General features: G+C 44.1%; 1 protein-coding gene across 3 annotated transcripts in view; it reads right to left on the bottom strand.

The window, feature by feature from the left end:
* Positions 1-21818, bottom strand: part of ITPR1 (inositol 1,4,5-trisphosphate receptor type 1) — a 324688-nt gene that overhangs the window by 31689 nt on the left and 271181 nt on the right. For 2 of the 3 annotated variants that reach the window (XM_032411831.1, XM_032411829.1), the window contains 5 exons: positions 16746-16868; positions 11026-11201; positions 6710-6874; positions 1682-1877; positions 209-301 (listed from right to left, as the gene is read on the bottom strand). In XM_032411831.1, coding sequence (XP_032267722.1) covers positions 209-301; positions 1682-1877; positions 6710-6874; positions 11026-11201; positions 16746-16868 — 753 coding nt within the window. The remainder of the gene's footprint in view (positions 1-208; positions 302-1681; positions 1878-6709; positions 6875-11025; positions 11202-16745; positions 16869-21818) is intronic. The other variant, XM_032411830.1, reaches the window with a different exon arrangement.

The raw sequence follows: 21818 nt of genomic DNA, 5'->3' as shown, positions 1-21818 counted from the left end.
AGTCGCTGAATCAACCAAGCAGGTATTTTCTTCCCATGTAGCCTTCTTTTCCCTTCATCTCCCTCCTCTCTCCCAGCCTTTCCCCTTTGCTACTGGCCTTACTTCTGAACAATAAATCTGCTTCCATCTGCTTCCAATGTCCTGTGCACCATCTAAGCTTCCAGAGGAGCCTAACACTAACATGGGGCTTAAGCCTACAAGGTCCTACCTTCTTTGGGTGCAGGAGAGGAGCAGTTCTCCACAGTCTCCACCCTACACACGTCAGAGTATAGGAACTCGCTTGCCAAACTCTCGCCGGCTTCTGGGAAAGAGAGGAAATTTTATGATGAACAATCTGGCAGCATATGGTTAAAATGTTTGAAGTCCCCAATTCACGGCTGATTAAACAATTCTTTACATAAATAACACCCTACATTCCTGCATATAAATTCAAGGCAGAGATGCAATTTACACTTTCATTTGGTGATCTGGATGGGAAAGAAGCCAGAAATGTCAATTCCTGTAGGCTTACTAGAAATATCGCACTTAAATAGCACCTCTCCAACTTTAAAGACACACAGCTGAAACTCTTCGACAAATACTACTGTACGTACAGACTCCAGCAAGATTTACACCAAGTCTGCACAAAAAGCATCAGCGAGCAGGAACGGAAATCCAAGGTCCAGACCAGTTTAGTTCGGAACCCTAAGATGGTTGGCAGCAAATTTCACTTAGTGTCAACTTGGAGGCTAGAGTTACATGCCAAGAATGCAGCATTTGGGAGAACAAGGCTGCCTGGCTTAGTCAGTGATAATAATTCTAGTTTGTTCGCTGGACTTGGGGCCTCTGGCTACCTGATTAAAAACAAAACAAAACAAAACAACCCAGCAATCTTTCACTTAATGGTGTTAAAATATTTTAATTGAGACAAGGAACATTTGAGTATCACTCAAGTATATGATCATTTTATTTCATTCTCAAAAGTGGAAATGACTTCTGTTTTCTCTCTATAAAAATAATGTAAGCTCACTGTCAAACTTGCATACAGTAAAAAAAAAAAAAAAAAAAAAGCCCGAGACAGCCACTGCTGGGGGGAGGTAATATTCTTCCATATTTTAAAAGACATATATGAGTTTTTTCATTTTTAAAAAATATATGTGGATCCTATTATAGTTATTATTCTGCAATTTCCCACCACACCTTTGTGGGTGCTTTTCCTTGAAGGTTTACAAAGATGTGCCCTCTCTGCAGGGGAGGACACTCTAATGGAATACTCTACTGAGTTTAGACTGGTTCTGCTTTCACACTGCAGTGAACATTCTTCCATATACATCTGTTTCTGCATGCACAGGCAGCAGGTTTTTCCTTTAAGGATAAATTCCTAGAAGTAGATTTACCAAGCCAGAGGGATGCATCCCCCTATGCTTTCGATATATAGGGTCAAATTATTTTTGAATAAGTTGTATTCTTTTAAAAACTGACTTTAGTGAGTAAGTTAAATGTAGGCTCTGGACCCTTATACTCAGCATCTGACATACCAAACCACCCTTGGAATAAAGTGAGAACCAAGCCCTGGAATCAGAATTCATAGTCTGAGTGCTAGGGAGATACCCACATTGCTAAAGTCATCGTTCTCTTTAGTTCACTTACAATCAAGAACTGTTCTCTTAACATTAAAAAGATCCAAAGATCTCCAACTCACCTGGAAGAGTGGTTTCATTGGGCAACCTATCTACTTCCAAGATAAAATCATCTTTGAAGAAAAGATAGCCCACTATTGAGAACAGGTAAACCAGGATCAAAGCCAGAACTGCTGTCAAGATGATGGACCGTCCATTGCGAGTGACACTTTTAATGACATTAAGCAGAGTCTCTTCTCTGTATACCAAATCAAAAAGCTTTAAAAACGAACAAAGAGAAGACAATGGGACAGTTTTAAGAGGCCTCTAGGTTAGATGTACACGAATATCTCATAATGAAAACTTGATTTATAGAGAATTTACCCTTTTAGAAACTCAAAAGCATTCTATTATCTTAACACTTTATACTGCTTGTCTTAGTGAAAACGGAGATGGGAAACATGAGCCTAGAAAAGGTGGGCAGGAAGCAAGAGCAATTTCCAGTGGTACTCATACAGTGAGAGGTCCTGGGGATGGAGAAAATACAGGGTAGTACCAGTGGGTTTCAGAAGGCTAGGGAGAGCAAAGTGATGAGGGTCCTGGCATGCGTCTGTGTAGGGAGTAGTTGCTGAGTTTCTGCTAAGGGCCAGCCACTCTGCATACAGGATTGGACCAGCCCTGGCCCTGTCCTCCCGGAGCTTGGAGTCTCACAGGGAAGGCCACATGCAGCAGGCCAGCGTAGGCAGCAGGGACTCTGGAGTGGAGGGGCAACCTTAGCTCAAGCACAGGACATCAGGACAGTGGGCTAGGTACTTTCTCCTCCCCGCTGAGCCTCCGTTTCCTCATCTCCAGATGGGAGGACAGGGTGCTGCTGTGAACCCTAGCTACGTGATGTGTACTGCGTCCAGTACGTGGCGTACAGCTGCACTTACATGCTGAGTACGCACAGTAAATGGTAAGGAGCATTTCCTGATGAAGGTCACACAGCTCACGGCAGGGACACTGGTGGTGGTAACACACCAGGAAGCCTAAACCCTTCCCATCTCCCTAATGGGGGGAGGAGTGGGGGGGGCGGAGACCCCGTGCAGTGCACTGTGGGCTCACAGTCTCGGCTCGCCCTCTCTAAGAGACTACTTGCTCTTTGCAAGAAGTTGGCCTGTAGGTACTTCTAGGTATGTGGTACTGATGCTGGTTTTCTCAGATATTTGGCTGCAGGAAGAGTACAGAGCCGTGGAGGAGAGCTCTGTGGGCTTATTCTTGGACCAGGGGGCTAGTTTTAATGTGGTCTCTGTGCTGACACCGAATCTTCTAAAGGTTCTGCCTCCACACGGCTTTGGGGAATGACTGCACAGCCAACTGAGTCAGGGGACAAGGGTTTGAATCCTGACTGCTTTTAATTTGTAGTAAGATGATGATCAAGTCATGTAACCTCTCTGAACTAGCTAATCTCCCAGTCCCTTCCAATTTATAGTTTTACATCTGAGTTCATTTTCTGGTCAATTAGCCCTTCTGCCTCCATAAGGCCAATCTGTGTCCTGAGACCTGTGGTCAGGGCACCAGGTAAAGTAGGAGACTCAAAGGGAAGGAAGCAAGAAAGAGGCATTTCATCAATATAAGAGTACAAAAAGCTAATGTTGCTATTACAGTTAAATATTTTCCAGCAACCTACTATGAAGCAGCAAGTGAGAGCAACTTCAGACAATAAACAAATGACACTTGTGTTCTGGGGTAGGAACTGTAAGATTATATAGCCACCAAGTCATTGAGATGACAAGTAATTCCTTTTTCCACTCATCTGTAATTTCTGACTTTAAGACAATGGACATGCATTAACTTTATAAAGGAGAAACTTTCTTCTAATTGGAAAATGACACATGTTCAATGGAGAAAACTTTGAAAACACAAAAAGCACAAAGAAAAACAAAATTCACCAATAACCCCACCATCTACTCAAGTTATTTCTTCTGCCCCTACTACATTGGAAAAATGTTATACAATATACCATAATACTGGCATATAGTCAGCCCCTTTCACCAAGCAATCATGAACATTTTTGTGTCAGAAATGATCACCTAGACTGTCACTGTACAGAAAAACCAGTCTACTTAACCAAAATATTTACTTTTTTTTTAAAACAGTCAAGATGTTTCCAATTGCATGTCATTAAAAATAATGCTGTGATGAACACCTCTGTACTTGCCTCTACACATACTTGTCCAGTTATTTCTTTTTGGAGAATTTCCAGAAATGGAATTTTTGGGTCAAATGTTGCAACTTTCTAGAAACATATCAATCGCCCCACTGCTTTCCAGAAAGGCTGTACTGATCCATGCTGTCAGGGGACGGGGGCCACTATAGCACACCCTCGTAAGACCTGGACATGCTCAGGCCTTTGGACCTTTCCAAACATCACAGGTACAGCTCGGGATCACACTGTTGTTTTAATTAGCACATCTGTGTTTAGCATTAATGTGGAACATTCTTCCATGTTTACTGACCATATGGATTTCTCCTCCTGTTACCTGCCCATCCATGAACTTGACACATTTTCATCTCGGGGTGTTAACGTTTTCTAAGGACACATTTGGATGCAGGCTCGAGACCAGGTTCAGCCAGTCTGGGGCCCCACTCTCCCACTGTCCTTTTCTGGTCTGCTGGAGCGGGGCTTTCACAACCTCGGGAGATGTGGGTTTTCCCTGCTGGAGGTCTCTCTCCAGCTCCTTTCTGTCACAGGTTTCAGTACTTTGTCTGTGATTCTCAGTAAACACGTTAAATACTACTTTTGATAGCAAAAGTAACATGTCACCTGAGGTCACAGACAAGTCACAGCCAGAAACACATACAAGAGGCATCCAGCCACCATCTGGTTGGATCCTGGTGAGTTCTCCAAAAGCGAGCTGAGCTCAGGTAGCACTGGCAGCTCGGAGTTACTGTTTCTGTGACAGATGAGAGACGTGAAAGCAAGAATGCAAACTGCACCGGGAAATACCAGCCACACCAAAGCAGGGACTTTTTCACGAGCTCAGATGAAAGGCAGTTCGGAGCTGGGCTTATGAACTGACTCGGCAGTCACCAGAGCTTAGCTGCTATCCGGTCTCTGGCACTTACTGGGTGACTCTGGGCAAGTTACCTAACCTCACCAAGCCTCAGTTTCGCCATCTGTCATTTGCAGACATCATCTACCTCAGAAGTCGTGGTGAGAGACGGTATGAAAAGAGCACACGGGGAACATTCAGTAAATGGTGGTAAAGATGATTTTGTGGTCCGTGAGGGCTGTGAGGGCAGAGAGGGTATTGGTTTGTCTCCCTACAACAGCCCTGCATCTAGCATGGGCGCCAGCCATCATCTCGAAGGACCAAAAGCAGAGGACTTGAAGGTAGAGACAGGGAAACGAAGCCAACGGGACACAGAACGTAGGCAAAGTCACACCCTCTCAGGAAGAGATGGCACTGTCTGAAGCAGAATCTCCTGTCTCTTGGGAGAGATCCCTCGGTTGGGATGAGAGAGACCTCCAACTGAGTTCTGCCTCCTTGCCCAGGAGGACATGGGTCTCCCTGACTCCAAAACCAGATCCTCGGGGCGCCTGGGTGGCTCAGTCATTAAGCGTCTGCCTTCAGCTCAGATCATTATCCCAGGGTCCTGGGATCGAGCCCCGCATCTGGCTCCCTGCTCAGCGGGAAGCCTGCTTCTCCCTCTCCCACTACCCCCTGCTTGTGTTCCCTCTCTCGCTGTGTCTCTGTCAAATAAATAAATAAAAATCTTTAAAACACACACACACACACACACACACACACACAAACCAGATCCTTATCCAGGGACATTATTGTAAGAGACAAAAAGGCTCAGAGATATACATGGAGCTCTCAAGATTTCTGATACAGAGTGACCAAAATAGGCCACATAATGGCCATCACAAGTATATCCAGAGACCTCTTTACCTAAAACCTCAAACTATAGCCAGACCTATTTTAAAAGGAGGTAAAACAATCCATTTCCCTCAGCCTGCCAACATCTACCACTAATGGAATGAGCTAATCCTGATGACCTGAAAGGTGAATTCTTTATGGTGTTTTGGATGGCAGAGGAAGTAAGCGATGACAAAGACAGTAATAATAGCTAGAATTGTTAAGCATTTCTTGTGTGGTAGTGCTATTCTAAGGTCCTGACATGCACAGTTGCAGATAATCCCTGTGGCAGCCCTGTGAGGGGGACAGCTTGTTCTCATTTTGTAGATGGGGAAACTGAGGCACAGAGCAATTCAGTAACCAGTCCAGAGGTCACATGGAGAATACCTCCCAGAAGAGTTTTCCTTGCTCTACCCTTTGCAAATAAATCCCTTTGATCATTTTTTATCCTCACTAACATTTTAATTCTTCTAGTCCCTTTATAGATAGTTTTGCTTGCAGATAGCTCAGCTTTATGCTTCTTGTCATTTGATGTAGGTACAAGGCAAAGGTTTCTTATCTATAACTCTACAGGTCTAGATTCCCTCTAATGACAGGAAAGTAAGTAGATATTTGGTCTATAATTTAAAAACCTGCTCAGGAGGAAGGTGATTGAACCAACTCATTTTATAGACTATCAAGACATTAATCACTTGGCTCAGATTGGAACCAAAGAACTTCCAGTGAAAAGGTCTCCTGGACCAATAAATCTATTGAGCTCCCTGTCATAGATCTTGGGACTTTGAAAAAACTCCTCCTCTTATTTCGTCACTACACGTTCTCCCTGGGAAGCGGATCCCATGAGAACTGTCAGATGATGACAATCTCAAAAAACATTCTCCCCGGTAAGCACTGGCTGAGTCCAAGAAAGAAAGCAGAGCAAAGATGCATGTGGAGGACACATCCCCTGGTCCAGATGGCAGGCACCGCATACCACTGGAAAGTGAAAGGTCCAGTGTGCACACAAGCAGCACAATCACATACCTCTTGGTCCCCTACCAGCTGCCCTGCTCCCTGGGGAGCTTTCTTCTCCAGATACTGGGAATGAGGCATGTGACCTTGTTAGCCCCGACATACCAATCACCATTAAAGGGAGGGGTCTGTGAGGAGAGACACGGGACACTTCTAGTTTTCGACATGTAAAATCTTTCCATACCAGGAACTCACCAGCAGACTGTAGAAGAACTCGTGGACAAAGAGGCCCATGGCGCAGATCAGCAGATACAACAAATGGTAAAGGAACTCAACATCCAGAACCATGGCTCGGTAGCCTCTAGTGAATGTTCCACAGTTGCCCACAAAACTCATTAGAAAGATGATTTTATTGCAGACCTGAAAATAATGACAGGAACAGCCAGATAAGCACGGACCATGATGAACTGCAGACTTCATGACAGCCGAGGGCCATTTTCACGCAATGGTATTTCCGCAACTGTGCCCAAACAAAGCTTCCTTTTGCACCAAGTGCCCACCGAACCCGCCCAGAACCATTTTGCAGATCTAAGTCATATCGTTACTTTGCTTTTCAGGCATATTACAGATTATGTGGTAGTCAAATAACTTCATAAGCAACAGTAATCAAGTGGCATTTGTATATGACAAAAACAAAATTAACACATACTGAAATTATGATTTTCGAAATGAGATATGAATCATTTCTAACATTCTTATATGAGTTAGTCAAACACAGAAGTCACCTCAATCTATGAACCCTGTGATCAGCATGAACAAAAGCATCTTCTGAATTTCTGTTACATTCTAGGCATTATAAGGGTTGCAGTTTAATGAGAACCAGCTAGTTCTTGTCTTTCATTGCTCCTAAATTCATAGAGGAAATAATTTTATTGGGGGGAAAAAAAAAAGTAAGGGATTTCAGGATGAGTTCTGTTTCCCTGCCCCCCCCCCCCCCCCCCCAGGATTAATAATTTTTCTTTGGGGATCCGTCCCTTTCCATGTATCCTTGAAATCTGGGTGGGGCTCCATCCCAGTCAATTAGCATAAGGGCTGGTTCCGGGATAGTCACGTGACCCAACTAAACCAGTGATATCCGCTGAGAACTTTCCTGGGACTGCAGCAAGAGACAACTTTATTGCTTCGTCCTGACCTTGAACCTAAGAGAAAGTAAGTATGAAGCTGCTAGCATCCACCTCGCCCTACCACGGAGCCTGAGTACGATCGATGCGGAGCCCAAAGATGGAACTGGATCCTGAGGCTACTGTCTGGGCACCTGTACTCAGCTGCACCTGACGCTAGGATCTTCATTTCTCAGTCACACGAGCCGATGCATCTTCTCCTTTGCTTCAGCTGGCGCGGATTCGGTTTTTTGATACTTGCAGCTGGAGTTTGAGCTACTGTATAATATAGTTCCACCTCTAATAGAAACCCCATGCCTAAAAGTCCATCTCCAGCAACACGCTGACAGAATCACTCCAATCAAGAGAAGACTGGAGGGGAAAGTTTTTCGGATGTACTTGGTAAAACCATCTTCTGCTCCCCTAGCTGCCTTGGCCATAGGTGCCAGGGAAATCCTGCCTGTTAATCTGGCCGGTCAGTGTAAGAGAGCTTCTCCGCCATCAGATAAGTGAGGAAGCCAACACCCGCAGAGAACGTTAGGCTTTCTCAGACAGGATAAACATTCAACGCCCCAGTACTTTTTCCCTATTATTCTACCCATCACTAGTATAGGATCTTTCATTGGGTGAGAAAGTACCATTGACCTTGGATGATCTGTGTTGATGGGGTTTCAGGAAAACAAACAAACAAACAAAAGGCCATGCTCTGATTAACATTCTAGGACCTCAGACATGCCTCGGCTCCTGCTGTCTCAACAGAGCAATTCGCTTTACTTGAATCCACTCTGCCCTCGGTTTAAACAACTTCTGCCCTCGTTTCCTCCATTGCTTCAGCAGCCCATATGTATTCACGGTCTTGGCCTGGTGTCCCCACCTCCACCGACCCTGCTTAATGAGTCTGACTGGCTTCTGGCCTCACCTCTCCCCCAGTCTACAAAGGACCCAGCCAGGGCACAGGCGGCAGTCTGTTGGCCCTTAGCACCTAATCCTGGCTCCTGCAACATGATGGTTCACCAGCCCACCCCTCCCACCACTCTGCCCGCGCCTGGCTGCCAGGACACCACCCTGTCCCGCTTCACCGGCCCTTGTATGCCCAATGCTCCTTCTCTGCCCGTAACTACTTTCTTTTGTCTCCTATGTGCTCCATGTGAGTGTTTCCCTTTTTTTTATTCACTCTAGTTATTTATTATAGTTATTTCAGCTCTCCTCACCCAGCTGTTACTATAAATGGTAATTGCCTAGTTTGAGTCTTTCCCCCAACTGATTTATGTTAAAGGAGAGATGACTGTGGAATGATTAAAGCCAGAGAAACAACAACAACAAAAAACTAAACAACCCATAAGACAACAACCCCTGAAATACTGAGTTTTTTCCCTTTTATTTTTTTATTTATTCTATATTTCCTTCTTAAGTAGATTCCTCTTAATGATACCTACATCAGTGAATGACACCTACCTTCCCTTCTGTAACACTGCTAAGTCTTTGTCACTCTGGTCATACGTTTTCAAATGCCACAGCTAACAATGGCTTGCCTTATCATCTCAAGCCGAGTAAATCAACAATTTAAGTGCATTTTCACCCTGAAACTTAGGTCTTTGCATGACTCCACTTTAGTTAGTTGCATTATTCTTTTCCTAGTCATCTGTGACTGAAAATTTGGAGTTGGGGGTTGCCTCCTTCATCACCCCATCAAGATAGTAATACCTTGTTGGCTTGGAGAAAAGGACCCCGACTGAGGCCCTACATGGCTTTCAGGTGTGAGGCTCTGACTCTAGGCCCACAAAACGTTACCCTATCCTTTCCAGCTCTGACATCTGTACCTTTTCTTTCTTCCACGCTCTGACCAAGACCCAGGCTTGTCACACCTAGTCAAGAGCTCTGCTGGGGGTCTGAAATGGTCCTCCTGCCTCCAGTCCCTCCCACTTGAATCCACATAACATTCCACTACTTGAGGGCATTTTTCCAAGAATACTTTTTTGTATATGCCATTTCTTTGCTCAAAAAAACTTGAGTCATTTCCCACTACTGGGAATAGAGTTTCCCAACCTATATTCTACAACACTAATTCCAAGTGATACTTAAAACAAAATGTGGGCAAGTAAGTTTAGGAAACAGAGATACACGGTTTCCATTTCTTGGAGATTCATAACCCTTATCATGCACGTTAAAGTCTCTCAGAAATCCTAGGGTAAAAACCCTTTAATTTTGTTTAACCCAGGCTTTCCCTCATGGACTGGACCACTGAACCTCTTTCTCACCTAAGATTTATCAACTTGGAGCCTGCTTTGGAAACACTGACCTGGAGGATGAGGCCCAAGGGCATTCTCCTACCCTGGTGACCTGTGCTGGGAGTAGGTCCTACGTATCCCTCCCTGAACCCCAGTGGAGGGGAACGCTCCTGCTGGCTCTCTCTTGAGAGTGTCCTGGGCCTTCCCCACTGCTCTGGCCTGTGGGGCCTACAGCAAAATGCTCTTCTCAATTCCTGCTTTCTGGCCCAGTCCTAGCCATTCTCCAAGACAGAGCTGAAACCCCACCTCCTCCCCTGGGGCTTGTCAGCTTGAAGTGGTCCCTTCTCCCCCAATGTCCTTGCTGCCTTTGCCATCTGAATACCCATCTGGGGACATTTACTGCTGCACTGAATTACTGTATTAACTTTATTTTGCAACATGACTTCCATTTCTATACAGCAACCTCAGCTTCCTTATATGCTCACGGCAGAAACCTCTAGAAAGCAGTTTTCGATCCCCACAGTGCCTCCCATGTCCAAACCTTTTGCTTCCTTTCACCAGGAAACCTCTCCAATCTATGGTCCTGTATCAGCTATCTCTACTTCCTAAGAATTCCCCCTACGGGTGCAGGTAGCGTCTATCCTTCAACTACAGTGGAAGAGCACTTCCAAATGTCACCACTGACTTTGAAATAACCCCGATTCTCTCCTTACCTCTCTACCTGCTCCATCTCTGTCTGAACAAGTCCTCCTGCCTCTTCTCCTGGCTCCGTGTGGTCCTCACCAGAAGTGGGTGTGCTGTATTAATATCTGACCATTTGACTGATACCATTAATATTTGACCATTCGGCTAAAATCTCCTGTCCCCCCAAACCTCTGACCTGACTGGGAAAAATAATTTACATCTCCACTGCTCTTCCTCTTCCTGCCTTACTTCTGAGAGGGAAATTCCCTAAAAAGGAGACTGTGGATGCCCAGGTAATAGATTAAGAGGTTCACTGTACCGTGAGAAGGTTAAGAGGGAGATGTCCACCCACGCAGCTCTTGCTTCTGCTATTTTAACAGCTGACCTGAACAGTCTTTTACTGCACTGAAAGCCCAGGCCAAGATCCTAGGAACCAGAATGGAAGGCATTCCTGTTTGCATGTCAACAAGAACGCGGCTATGAAGGTATTTATACTTACATTGAAAGCTCCCAGAAGAAACAACGTGGGTTGTAATCCAACTGAAAATATCAACCGGAGAATTGTGGAAGCAATTAAGGCTCGGATGCCATGGGGCTTGGGGAGGGCAATGACAATGGCCAGAGAGATGAGCATGGCTGTCCACAGCAGTCCTGACCAGTGTGGCTCCAGTGTTCCTGGAAAGACAAGGTGGGGTTCTCAAAGATCAGTGCTTTCATGGAGTAAGAGGTGATGGACCAAAATGGGCTTAATGACAGTTTCTGCAATCACCCAACTGGCCTTACTGTCCAAACTCTCACCTCCAGTTCTGTGCCCCAGATGTAATCCGTCACACATCCATGTTTTCTTACCTCCAAGCCTTGACCTGTGTTCCTACTACCTGGGAAATTCTTTTCCCTTTCCTATTCATCCTAGGTCTTAGCTGAGATGTCAACTCTTCCAAAAACCTCCCCAACCCCCTTCCTCTTCAGAAAACTATGCCAGGTGCCCCTCCCTCTCTGTGTTCTCAGTACTCACTTCAGTCATCCCAATAGAACACTATTTTCTGGTGGTCAGTTTACTTGTCTTTCTCTCCCCTCCTACCCTAATTGCCCCCCAATCGGGTTCCCCCCAACCAAATTCCCTGAGAGAAGCACACAGCACCCCGTAGATGCTCGTCAAATGAATCTGTTCAATCAATAAAACTCATACATGTATCACATTTCACTCTTTGGGAGGCAAACTGGAAGCCTAAACTTCTAATTTCTATTAAAAGTATGCAAAGGAAAATTGCAGGTCCCCTGCCTGAATCAGATTTCTTCAAGGGAAGGAGGAAGGCAACTTCCGTATCATTAACATCATCCTACAATTAGATTATCCTTGTAGTCAAAGAGCTTATACCAGTTTTTGTCATCTCTTGCTATTTCAAGTTCTATTTAGAGTGTCCCACGAGACGGCTTAGTTATATAACATGAGCCAACAAGGCTAAAAATATAGTTCTGTAAAACACTCATTAAAAAAAAAATAAAACCCTATTTCAAATGCTGTCACATTTTGAGTCTCCTTCAGATGTAAACAAGCAGCACTACATGATTAAGGCCACTTATATAAAGGAGTTTCACTTCTCCAGAACTGCTGGGATTGAAGCCCCACCCAGGAAAGAGACACCCTTGCGAGTTACAGCTCTTCCCCGAGCCTGCTGGCTGCCCTAGTTCATTCTGTTCATGCCGCTGAGACACTTTTTCTCTAGAAACTGTTGCCCAACTCCCAACCACTTACCTCTTCCCTTTTGATATCCTTCAAAAGAAAACCTGATTAGAAATGGGCACAGAGAGGCAAAAGCTTTTCAGAAATTTGGGAAGATGTGGATATCGAGACTTATGTCATTTCTTGTGCATTTAACAGTGGTTAGATATCCTATTAAGCCCTTTACATTGATTATCATTTATGTGATCCTCCCAACCAGCTTATGATTCTCTTCATTTTCCTCTAGAGGAAACCGAGTCTTGGATTACATATCAGGCCTAAGGTGACACAGCAAATGGCTGGAGTCTGTATGCCTCTGAAGTTGATGGTCCTTAATCACCAATTTAAAAAAATAACACATAAAATCCACTGATTTTCAGCTTAACGTGATGAATTTTGGCAGTTTATATAGCCATAGAGCCACATGTAACTGCCAACACAATCAAGATATAAACATTTTTATTCCCCGGAAAGGTTTCCTGTGCTCTTTGCAGTTGCGGCCTTGCCCCAGCCCCACTTCTAGGCAGCTACTGGTCTCCTTCCTAGCACTAGAGCTTTGCACTTTCTAGAATTTCATAAAAGTGGAAACATAATCAGATTAGGAGGTAGTCTTTTTCATTCTTCCACTTAGTGAATTTTTAAGATTCAGTCAGGTTATTTTGTGTATTAATACACTGTCCTTTCTATTGCTGAGTAATATTCCACAGTATGGATATACCACAATTTACATATCCACTCAACAATTAATAGATATTTGAGTTGTTCCCAGTTTGCAGTTATTATAAATAAGGTTACTGGGAACATTCAAGTACGAATCTTGGAATGGGTGTATGTTTTCCTTTGCCTTGGACAAATACATGGAAATAAGATTTCTGGATCCTATGTTTAACTTTCTACGACACAACCATACTGTCTTCCAGAGCGACTCCACCATCCAGTCGTACGTGGGAGTTCCACTTGTTCCACATCATCACCAATACTTGGTATAGTCAGTATTTTCTTTTTATTTATTACTTGCTCATTTTTATTTAGTATTTCAGCATTTTCAATTTCAGCCATTCTCGTAGGTTTCTCCTGGTATGCCATTCTAGTTTTCATTTGCATTTCTCTGATAACTACTGATGTTCAATATCTTTTTTTATGTGCTTATTGGCCAATCTCTTGTGAAATATCTGATGACATCTTTTGCCCACTGTTTTAATCAAGTTGTCTTTTTATTATTGAATTGTAAGAGTTCTTTATGTATTCAGGATATAAGCCTTTTGTCAGATACATGTTTTGTAAATATTTTCTCCCAGTCTGTGTCTTGCTTTTCATTTTCTTTAAGTGTTTAATCGCCATCTTAAACTGCCTCAAGATCTCAGTATAATAAATGGGACCAGTACAGTGGACGTACCCAAATCCCAAAGAGGCCGAAATAAAAACCTGTTGTCTCCCCACTATAAAAGCAGTGTTAAAAAAATAATGCTAGATTTTGGGCGCCTGGGTGGCTCAGTTGGTTAAGCGACTGCCTTTGGCTCGGGTCATGATCCTGGAGTCCCGGGATCGAGTCCCGCATCGGGCTCCCTGCTTGGCAGGGGGTCTGCTTCTCCCTCTGACCCTCCTCCTTCTCATGCTCTCTGTCTCTCATTCTCTCTCTCTCTCTCAAATAAATAAATAAAATCTTTAAAAAAAAAAAAATAATGCTAGATTTTAAAAAAAAAACAATTATAGAAAGACATCTTTAAGACAATTGGAGAAACATGAATATGGACAAGCTATTACATGATTTGCTGTTAGTTCTGTTAGATATGATAATGTTATGGTAATTATACATATTTTGAAATATTCTTAGAAGTTAGAGATGCACACTGAAATATTTATGGGCAAAACAACAAGATGTCTAGACTTATTTAAAATGTTTCAGAAAATACAGTAGGAGAATAGATGAAACAAGATTGACAAAATGTTGGTAGTTGTTAAAGCTGGGCTAATAGATACGTGGCAGTATATTAACTTCTTATTACTTGTATATTTGAAAATTCCAAAAATGATAATGTTTTAAAAGGAGTACCATATTTGCTTTAATCATCATAGCATGCTCACAAATTCAGTAAAAAATCTGAATGTGCCCAGGTTTCATGCTTTTGGAGCCTGTGTGACTCATCAGTTCTTAAATAAAGGGGGAAAATGATACTTTGGAAAAGGAGCTTTTAAGGCCACCAGTATTCTGGGCAGCTGCAGGCCTACGACACCACAGAGCCTCATAAGCACTCATCAAAAGGGGGACATTCAATGGGGACATTTTGGAAATCCTGGTTTTAGAGTCAAACATGAACAAACACTGATCTCAAAGAAATACTTTCAGGTAACCAACCAGATCTTATTTTGAGGCATGGCTAATACAACCCTTGTCCTGAAGATGGTTAGTAGCGAGGACAGAAGATGGTCCCCACATGTCTTACAGGAGGAAAAATAAATCCCTGAGAGTGAACTGATGTGTTTGAGGTGAGCTCGGTCACTGTGTAGCAGAAAAGGCTTCCTGAGGTCAGCTCAATCTCCTTCCCTTCCGGGAGATCTAATGATGCTTTCCATTTAGTCCACACACATGAAAGACTGCAGTCCACACTGCCAGAAGAGGAAGCCAGAGTCGATGCCACATTGAGAACCCAACACTGTAGAGTTGGAAGAACCTTTAACAGTCATCTCATCGGTGGGTCTTGAACTTGTTTGGGCCAGAAATAGGATGCCCCAGAGATCCTGACTGGGTCAACCACTGTTTTTGCCTGAACTATACAGGGATTTCCAAATCCACATCAAGGTTTTACAACTACTGGGTCAATTTAAGCACCTTTTTACAGAGAAGTTAAGGAAGACTAATTGAAGTTGCCCGTCCAGAGTCGTGTGAGGATGTGGCAGAGCCAGGCCCGGACACTGAGTCTGGATGTTGTGAGTCTAGATTTTCCACTGGACGAGGCTGACCACTGCAGGGGAGGGGAGCTGTCAACTACCTCTCTTCAGACATGGGCCTCAACGTGGCCACAGGTGACCAGTGAAGAAAATGGTCAAAGCGTGTAATAAAACGGATTTTAAGTATTTTTAAAGAAATGGGGGATAAAGGAAAACACATCCAAAGTAATGGTTGAAGAATCGGTTATGATGCACATAAGGGCTTCCCTGAGATGCAAAGAGAGCTGGGCTCTTTCCCTCCGACAGACCACTTCACACTCGCACCTCTGCTGACCTGCAGAATCTCTTCACACAGGGGCACTTATTTTCCTAACATGGCATTAAAAAGGAAAATACCCCCAGACTTGCGTTTAGGTGTTGCTTTTGGGGGGAAAAAAATCACTCAAATGAAGCTTTCAGTGTAACTGAAGGCCAAACAGAAAAGCTAACTGCTCGAATGGGTATGTTGGATACCTGAGCATCACAGAACAAGTCATCACTTTCAAAACGGATCTTAAGTAGACTTTAAGTCTAGACATGCTGTCTCATTACGTATACACATCTGCATTATTAGGCTCAAGAGCTAAGCCTGGAACTCCTGCGCTGTTTTAGTGTCTTACTTTTGGGTTCTTCATTCCATACGTTTCACAAAAGGTGGCTACTGGTAGGTTTGTGACATACGTATGTGAGATGATCTGCCAAATAGCTCTGATGAAAAATGTAGCTGAGAAGACCTCCCAAAAGGCTATCCAGGGTGTCAGAAAAGGGGCCGTGGAAGTGTCACAGCAGAGGGGCTTCTGCCAGTCCCCAGAGCCCCACAAGTGTGCATGACTCTAGAAGGCCGTCAAGCAAACGGAAGAGCTGCAAACAAAAAGATGCCCCTGCTGATTGTTGCCTGTTCTCAGCAAGATGTGTAGAGTGCACATGGCAGGTGGCTGGAAGGAGACGGTGGGGGTAGGGGGATATCCATAACGACCACGGACGGACATCATGTTCTATCGCATGAGTAGCGGCACGTGGCTCTTTATAGACTAAATATCCAAGGAGGTGCGGTCTTCGGTCATTCAAGTCCTGCCTCCCTGAGCCCCTTGCCAAAATAATTAATTAATTAATTAATTTAAAAAATCCAGACACGTCTTAAAAATTCTTCACTCTGAAATTAATTCTGTAAGTACGGTATGGGGAAAATAATCTAGTGGACTGAGCATCAAAATATCTATGTTCTAGGGTTAGCTCTGCCACTACATAGCTGTGAAAGTTTGGCTCCACCTTTCAACTTCTCTGAGACGAGGTTTCCCAACATATAAAACAAGGAGGCTGATTGAGACCATCTCTTACAGGTTTCAGAGTGTACAGCTTCTCTTTCTTTCCTGGTAGATAAATTTACATTCTTTTAAGTGAGATTTAAAACTAAGTCTGCAGTGAAAGCTACAATCTCATCCTGTCTGAAAATGGGTAAGTGGGATCCCATAATACTGCACCAACACTTCCAGGGACCATTTTTAAGATGCAAGTCATAACCTTCCTGCTGCTTCTCATAGTTTCCTTGAAATTAAAAATATGGGTACCTCCTCGGACTCCTTTAAATGGGTAGAAAAACGCCACGAGCAGATTCATCAGGACAGCCAGGTTAAATGAAATGCTGCTCCAGAAAGACATGTTGCGGGCACACCAGTACAGAACGGGCTGGGCTGTGAAAACAAAGACCAGGCCATGTAAAGTTCGAAGCCACAAGTCAGAACGCTGGGAATCCCACTCGGCCCTTCCTCCCGCTCTGCCCCACAAGCCCACTTTTGTTCCCAGTTTTTACCACAACAGTAAAAAATGATCATTTGTTTTGAGGTTGACTCATAGGCTCATAACGACATCAGATTGGTTTATTTCTGTTTGGAGTAGTTACTGGAACAGAAGATGCATTTGGGGACAAGGGAGAGAAGAAAAGGAGAAAAGTTGGAACATCTAAAAACCCTGCATGCCCCAGTCAACACCACCAGTTATGGAATCTGGGGTTGTCCAGAGTTCATGCACTGAATCGTCAGTCCTTCCAGGGCTCTGGGACCAGAGGAAATGCCCAGAGAGACCCAAGAACTTAATCAGCCTTTTAGAAGTATGGGGCTCCAGTTGGAGGGACACACAGCATTTACAGTTGGCCCAGCAGGGCCCCAGACGAGGGAGGCTACCATTGCCACACTCAAAATCCTCCACTAACTCACTGGTGCCTAAAAGCTAGACAATGATCCCTTTCCTGACACTGAGACATTTTCTATTTTCCTGAAGTCTGATGATCATGCCGGGGGCAGGGGAACTATGGGAGGGAGTTGCTGACTGGGTAGTCAGCAGTAGAGATCCCATTCCCAAAGGCTACAGTAGAGAAAGGAGGTGGTACCAAAGCCATCACTGAAGGGCGAGAGACATTTTGCATATTGCTGCCATCTGATTCTGTAGTCGCCTAGAGGCCATATCACACCGGCCAGGCATGTTCAGTGTTAGAACAACAAGCCTCTGGCCACACCATGTGTGGTGGTGCTTCCTTTCCCCCCGAGTTTTCCTCCAGTGGTGCCTTAGACTTAGGATGATGCTCATAAATAGATGTGGTAGGAATAATTTCAATCTCCATGCCAGAAGCAGAGTTTCCAAAAGATAGCCTCATTCCACATTATCTCCCTCCAAAGGAATACGGAGTATGGGAGAATGGGTCTCTAGAGCGCGTTTCTCTTTCCCAATGAAGTCATCATTTAACTTTAGGACAGGAGCCAATGACAAATTCAATGGCCCTGTAATGATGCCTAGAGCAAGCAGCCAAATCTCTGAAAGCTTCTTCCAAAATAAAGTTATGGCACAATTAAACAGAGCCCTGGGTAATTTAATAATTGCTCATTTCATGTTTGCACTTGGAAATAGGAAACGTTTCCAAAGTCTAGAGTTTTAGAGCTACAAGCACCATCTAATTTAAAATCTCTTGTTTTATGAGGGAAACTGAGGTCCAGCAGGGGGGAGAAGCTGTGGAGGAGATCTCATCACCCAGGTCAGTGATCCTCTCGAGTCAGACAAGGACAGAGGAAGTGGCTCATGTCACCATTCAGTACAGGAGCTGACCAGGACTTGGTCAACCTCCACTAACAATTAACTTTTTTTTTTCTTTTAAGTTAATTGCCGAAACAAATTTAAGATGAGAAATCATCTGTTCTGGAAACAATAGCTACTGGTGTTTCTTCTGGGACTGATGACCATGTCTGATTTGGATATGGAAACTCCAGAAGAGACAGGTGGCAAGAATGGCAAAGGGTTGGTAATGATTGAAGCTGAGTGGTGGGTACATGGGAATTTATAATATCCTCTCCACATTAGCGTACATATAAAAAGCTCATATGAGGTAAAAGAAAAACAGGAAATGGCAAAGCTCAGTGATGGTCTATATAAGCCAAAATTCTCTTCAAAGGGGTTCTCAATATCAAATGTAAGAGTAGCCATTGTAGGACACTTTCATTTAATTCTAATAAATGGCCCTTAAGTATGGCATAGAGTTCACAAATAAATCATATATTTATAAAGCTAACATACTTAAATTGTGTCATTCCAAATATGATGAACAAATACTCAGTCCTTCAAATCAACTGGGTATCTATCCATGGGCAAAAAGATACTTAAAGACCAACCTTGACACGCACAGTCTTCTATTTCCCATGTCCCCATCTAACTTTCCAGATTCTTCTCCCACTTCCTTCCCCAGACAGGCCACCTTTACATCCCAGTCTAGTGGTGGCTCCCTGATCGTACGCTGCACCTCCAGCCTCTGTGCACTGTCCCCATGGCGGTTTAAAAATATGTCCACAAAGTCTTTGATGCTCTCCTCTTTGAGGGGTACAGCTCAATCCCCCTCCCCTTGAGTGTGGGATGGACTTAGTTACTGCTTCTGGGAGAAGACAGAAGTGACAGGAGTGCTTCCTGACATTTGGTCATAAAAGGCCCTGCAGCTTCCTCCTTGCACACGCATGCTCACGCTCTCCTCAGTCATCTGCTCCGAGAAAACCGCCCGCCACGTCATGTAGAACTCAAGCAGCCCTACAGAGGGGCCCATATGGAGAAGAAGTGAGGCCTCCTACCAGCAGCCACGTGAGTGAGCAGAGAAGTGGATCCTCTGGGTCCACCCAGCCTTCAGACGAGGAGGCCCTGGCTGTCAACTTGACAGCAACCTCACGAAAAACCCTGAGTCAGAACCACCCAGCTAAGCCACTCCCAAACTCTGGGCCCTGAGAAACTGGGAGGACATAAATATTTACTGTTTGAAGCCACTAAGTTTTGAGGTCATTTATTATACAGCAATATAACACAACTAACATACCTTGTGTGATGGGTAAATAGTAATACCCCCCAAAGATGTCCACATCCTAATTTTCAGAATCAATGAACATGTTACCTTTCATGGGAAAAGGGACTTCACAAATGTGATAAAGTTAAGGATCTGGAGATGGGGAAATTATCCTGAATTATTCAGTGGGCCCAACATAATCACAAAAAGTGATTAAAAAGTGATTAAAAGTGAAGGACGGGTGTGGGAGTGGCAGGGGCAGAGTCCTACGGCAGGAGAAAGGCTCTCCTGGTCATGGCTGGCTTTGCGGATGGAGGAAGAAGCCCAGAGCCAAGGAATGCAGGAACCCCTAGAAGCTGGAAAACAAAGCTAGAGCCTCCAGTAGGCGGGCAGTCCTGCCAACACCTTGATTTTAGCCCAGTGAGAACCTTTGTACATTTCTGACCTCCAGAACCTTTAAGATAGTAGATGTATGCTGCTGTAAGCCTCCAAGTCTGTGGTAATTTGTTAGAGTAGCAATAGGAAATGAATACGCCTTCCCTTTCTCCAAACTCTCAGATGTATGTTTATCCAAGTTCTATCTATCCTTCCAGATGCTGTTCAGATGCCACCTTTTCTCAGAAGCTTGTCTTTTCCACACTTCCACAGTGTGTCACTGCTTAATTACAGCCCTGCTCATCGTTAGTTGCCTCAATTACAACCACTTAAAAATATCCTGTGTTGCCTGCCCCCATAAGATGGTAGGTTCACACAGGAAGGAATCATAGCTTACACAATGTTGAACCCCCCCACTGTACTTTGTATGTTTTCTACTTATTAGGGGTACAAGTTGGCTGGATCGATACACCTGCTACATCACAGAAAAAGACAGGGTGCTGTGATCCCAGTGAGGCAGGTCAATCTAATGACCTACATCCCAGAGCACCACTTGGTAACCCTCTTTCCTAGCCTTTGTATCTGTTCTTCTGAGGGAACTGGGCCTTGCTGGGGGACCTGGACTCTGAATATAAAAAACAGAATTCCCCAGCTCTATTTGGATGGGTGTGATAACCAGGAGGGAAAACCCCAAGCAGGAAAAGGTCAGCATATGCAACTCTGCCTCAATTTCCTCTTTCACTATCTTCTCATTTTCTTAGCCCTGAGTTTTCACTTCACTGCGGCTGGGAACTTCAGGAGAAGGGGTCAGAGAGGCACGGGTGAGAGAGGATGTGAGCGCGCTGAAGGGGGTGTGCGTGTGTTCTGTGAGAGGAGTAGGGAATAAGGCTTTGGGAGAGCTTAGGAACTGACTATCTTAATACCTGCAGAAGCAATTACTGAGTGATCTCAGTCTTAGACAGACCTGGCTTTATATCTGAGCCCTGGCTACAGATGTACAAAGCCCAGGTGATTCTGTGATACTTTTAGGAAAGGGGAAAGCAGCTTATGAATAAAGCAGAGTTTTTTTTTCCCTTGCAGATTTATTAGAAGAGAAATACGCTACTTAGAAGGGAAAACGTATTTTATTTTAATTACACTTCTAATGAGTACATTTCTCCCCTCCCTAAATATGCATATCATGTTTAATTCAGTTACTGTTTTCAATTTCTCTCTTACCAGCAGATAGCTTTGAAGCCAATTAAAATCTTTCAGTTGACAACTATAGCTGTGTTTAAGCTTTACTGAAACAAAAACTGTTTCTGAAACAAAGGTGGGCTAAATAAGAGAAGGTATTAGCTACAATGCAATATAAATCTTGGAATGACGACGTGGCCGTTCGGCAAGCAATCAATCTCAACTCCCCGTTTTCTAGGTGAGGGTCTGGGAGCAGTGAAGTCACCTGCTCAGGGCCACACAGCCCGTGGGGGCAGAAGTGGAATGGGAGTGAGATCCCCCACCTCTTGGGGCTGAGGGCTTCCCATTGTGCCTGGCTGAAGACAACATCCCAGAAGGAGAGATTGCAAGGTATCTCGCCTGAGCAGAAGAGCTGAAAGCCCCTCTGTCAGTTCATAAGCCTCTTGGAGAGCCTATACAATATTGATCTATTTTTTATAGGCTCTCAGAATTGTGAGGATGAATCTCTCTGACCAGTCTTAGTAGACCCACATACTGACAAGAGTGAAATCCCAGTTGTAGTGACCACTGTGGAGGCCTGGATACGTGAACTCAGGATCACCCCTGGAAGCTGGAATCACAGATGACCCCAGCAAACCTAACGGCTGAAAATATGAGTACAGAATAGATGCGGTCTATGTCCACCTTATTTCTGGTATTTTTTCTTTCTCTGTTCACCTGAGCATTGTGCTATGCAGATGTTCAAGGCCACTCACACTTGAACTGGAGGAGCTTGCATCAA

Source organism: Phoca vitulina, unplaced genomic scaffold (genome assembly GCF_004348235.1).
Source record: "Phoca vitulina isolate PV1807 unplaced genomic scaffold, GSC_HSeal_1.0 scaffold13, whole genome shotgun sequence".
NCBI lineage: Eukaryota > Metazoa > Chordata > Mammalia > Carnivora > Phocidae > Phoca > Phoca vitulina.
Note: the sequence above shows the minus strand (reverse complement) of the source record. Positions and strands in the feature narration are given on the sequence as shown.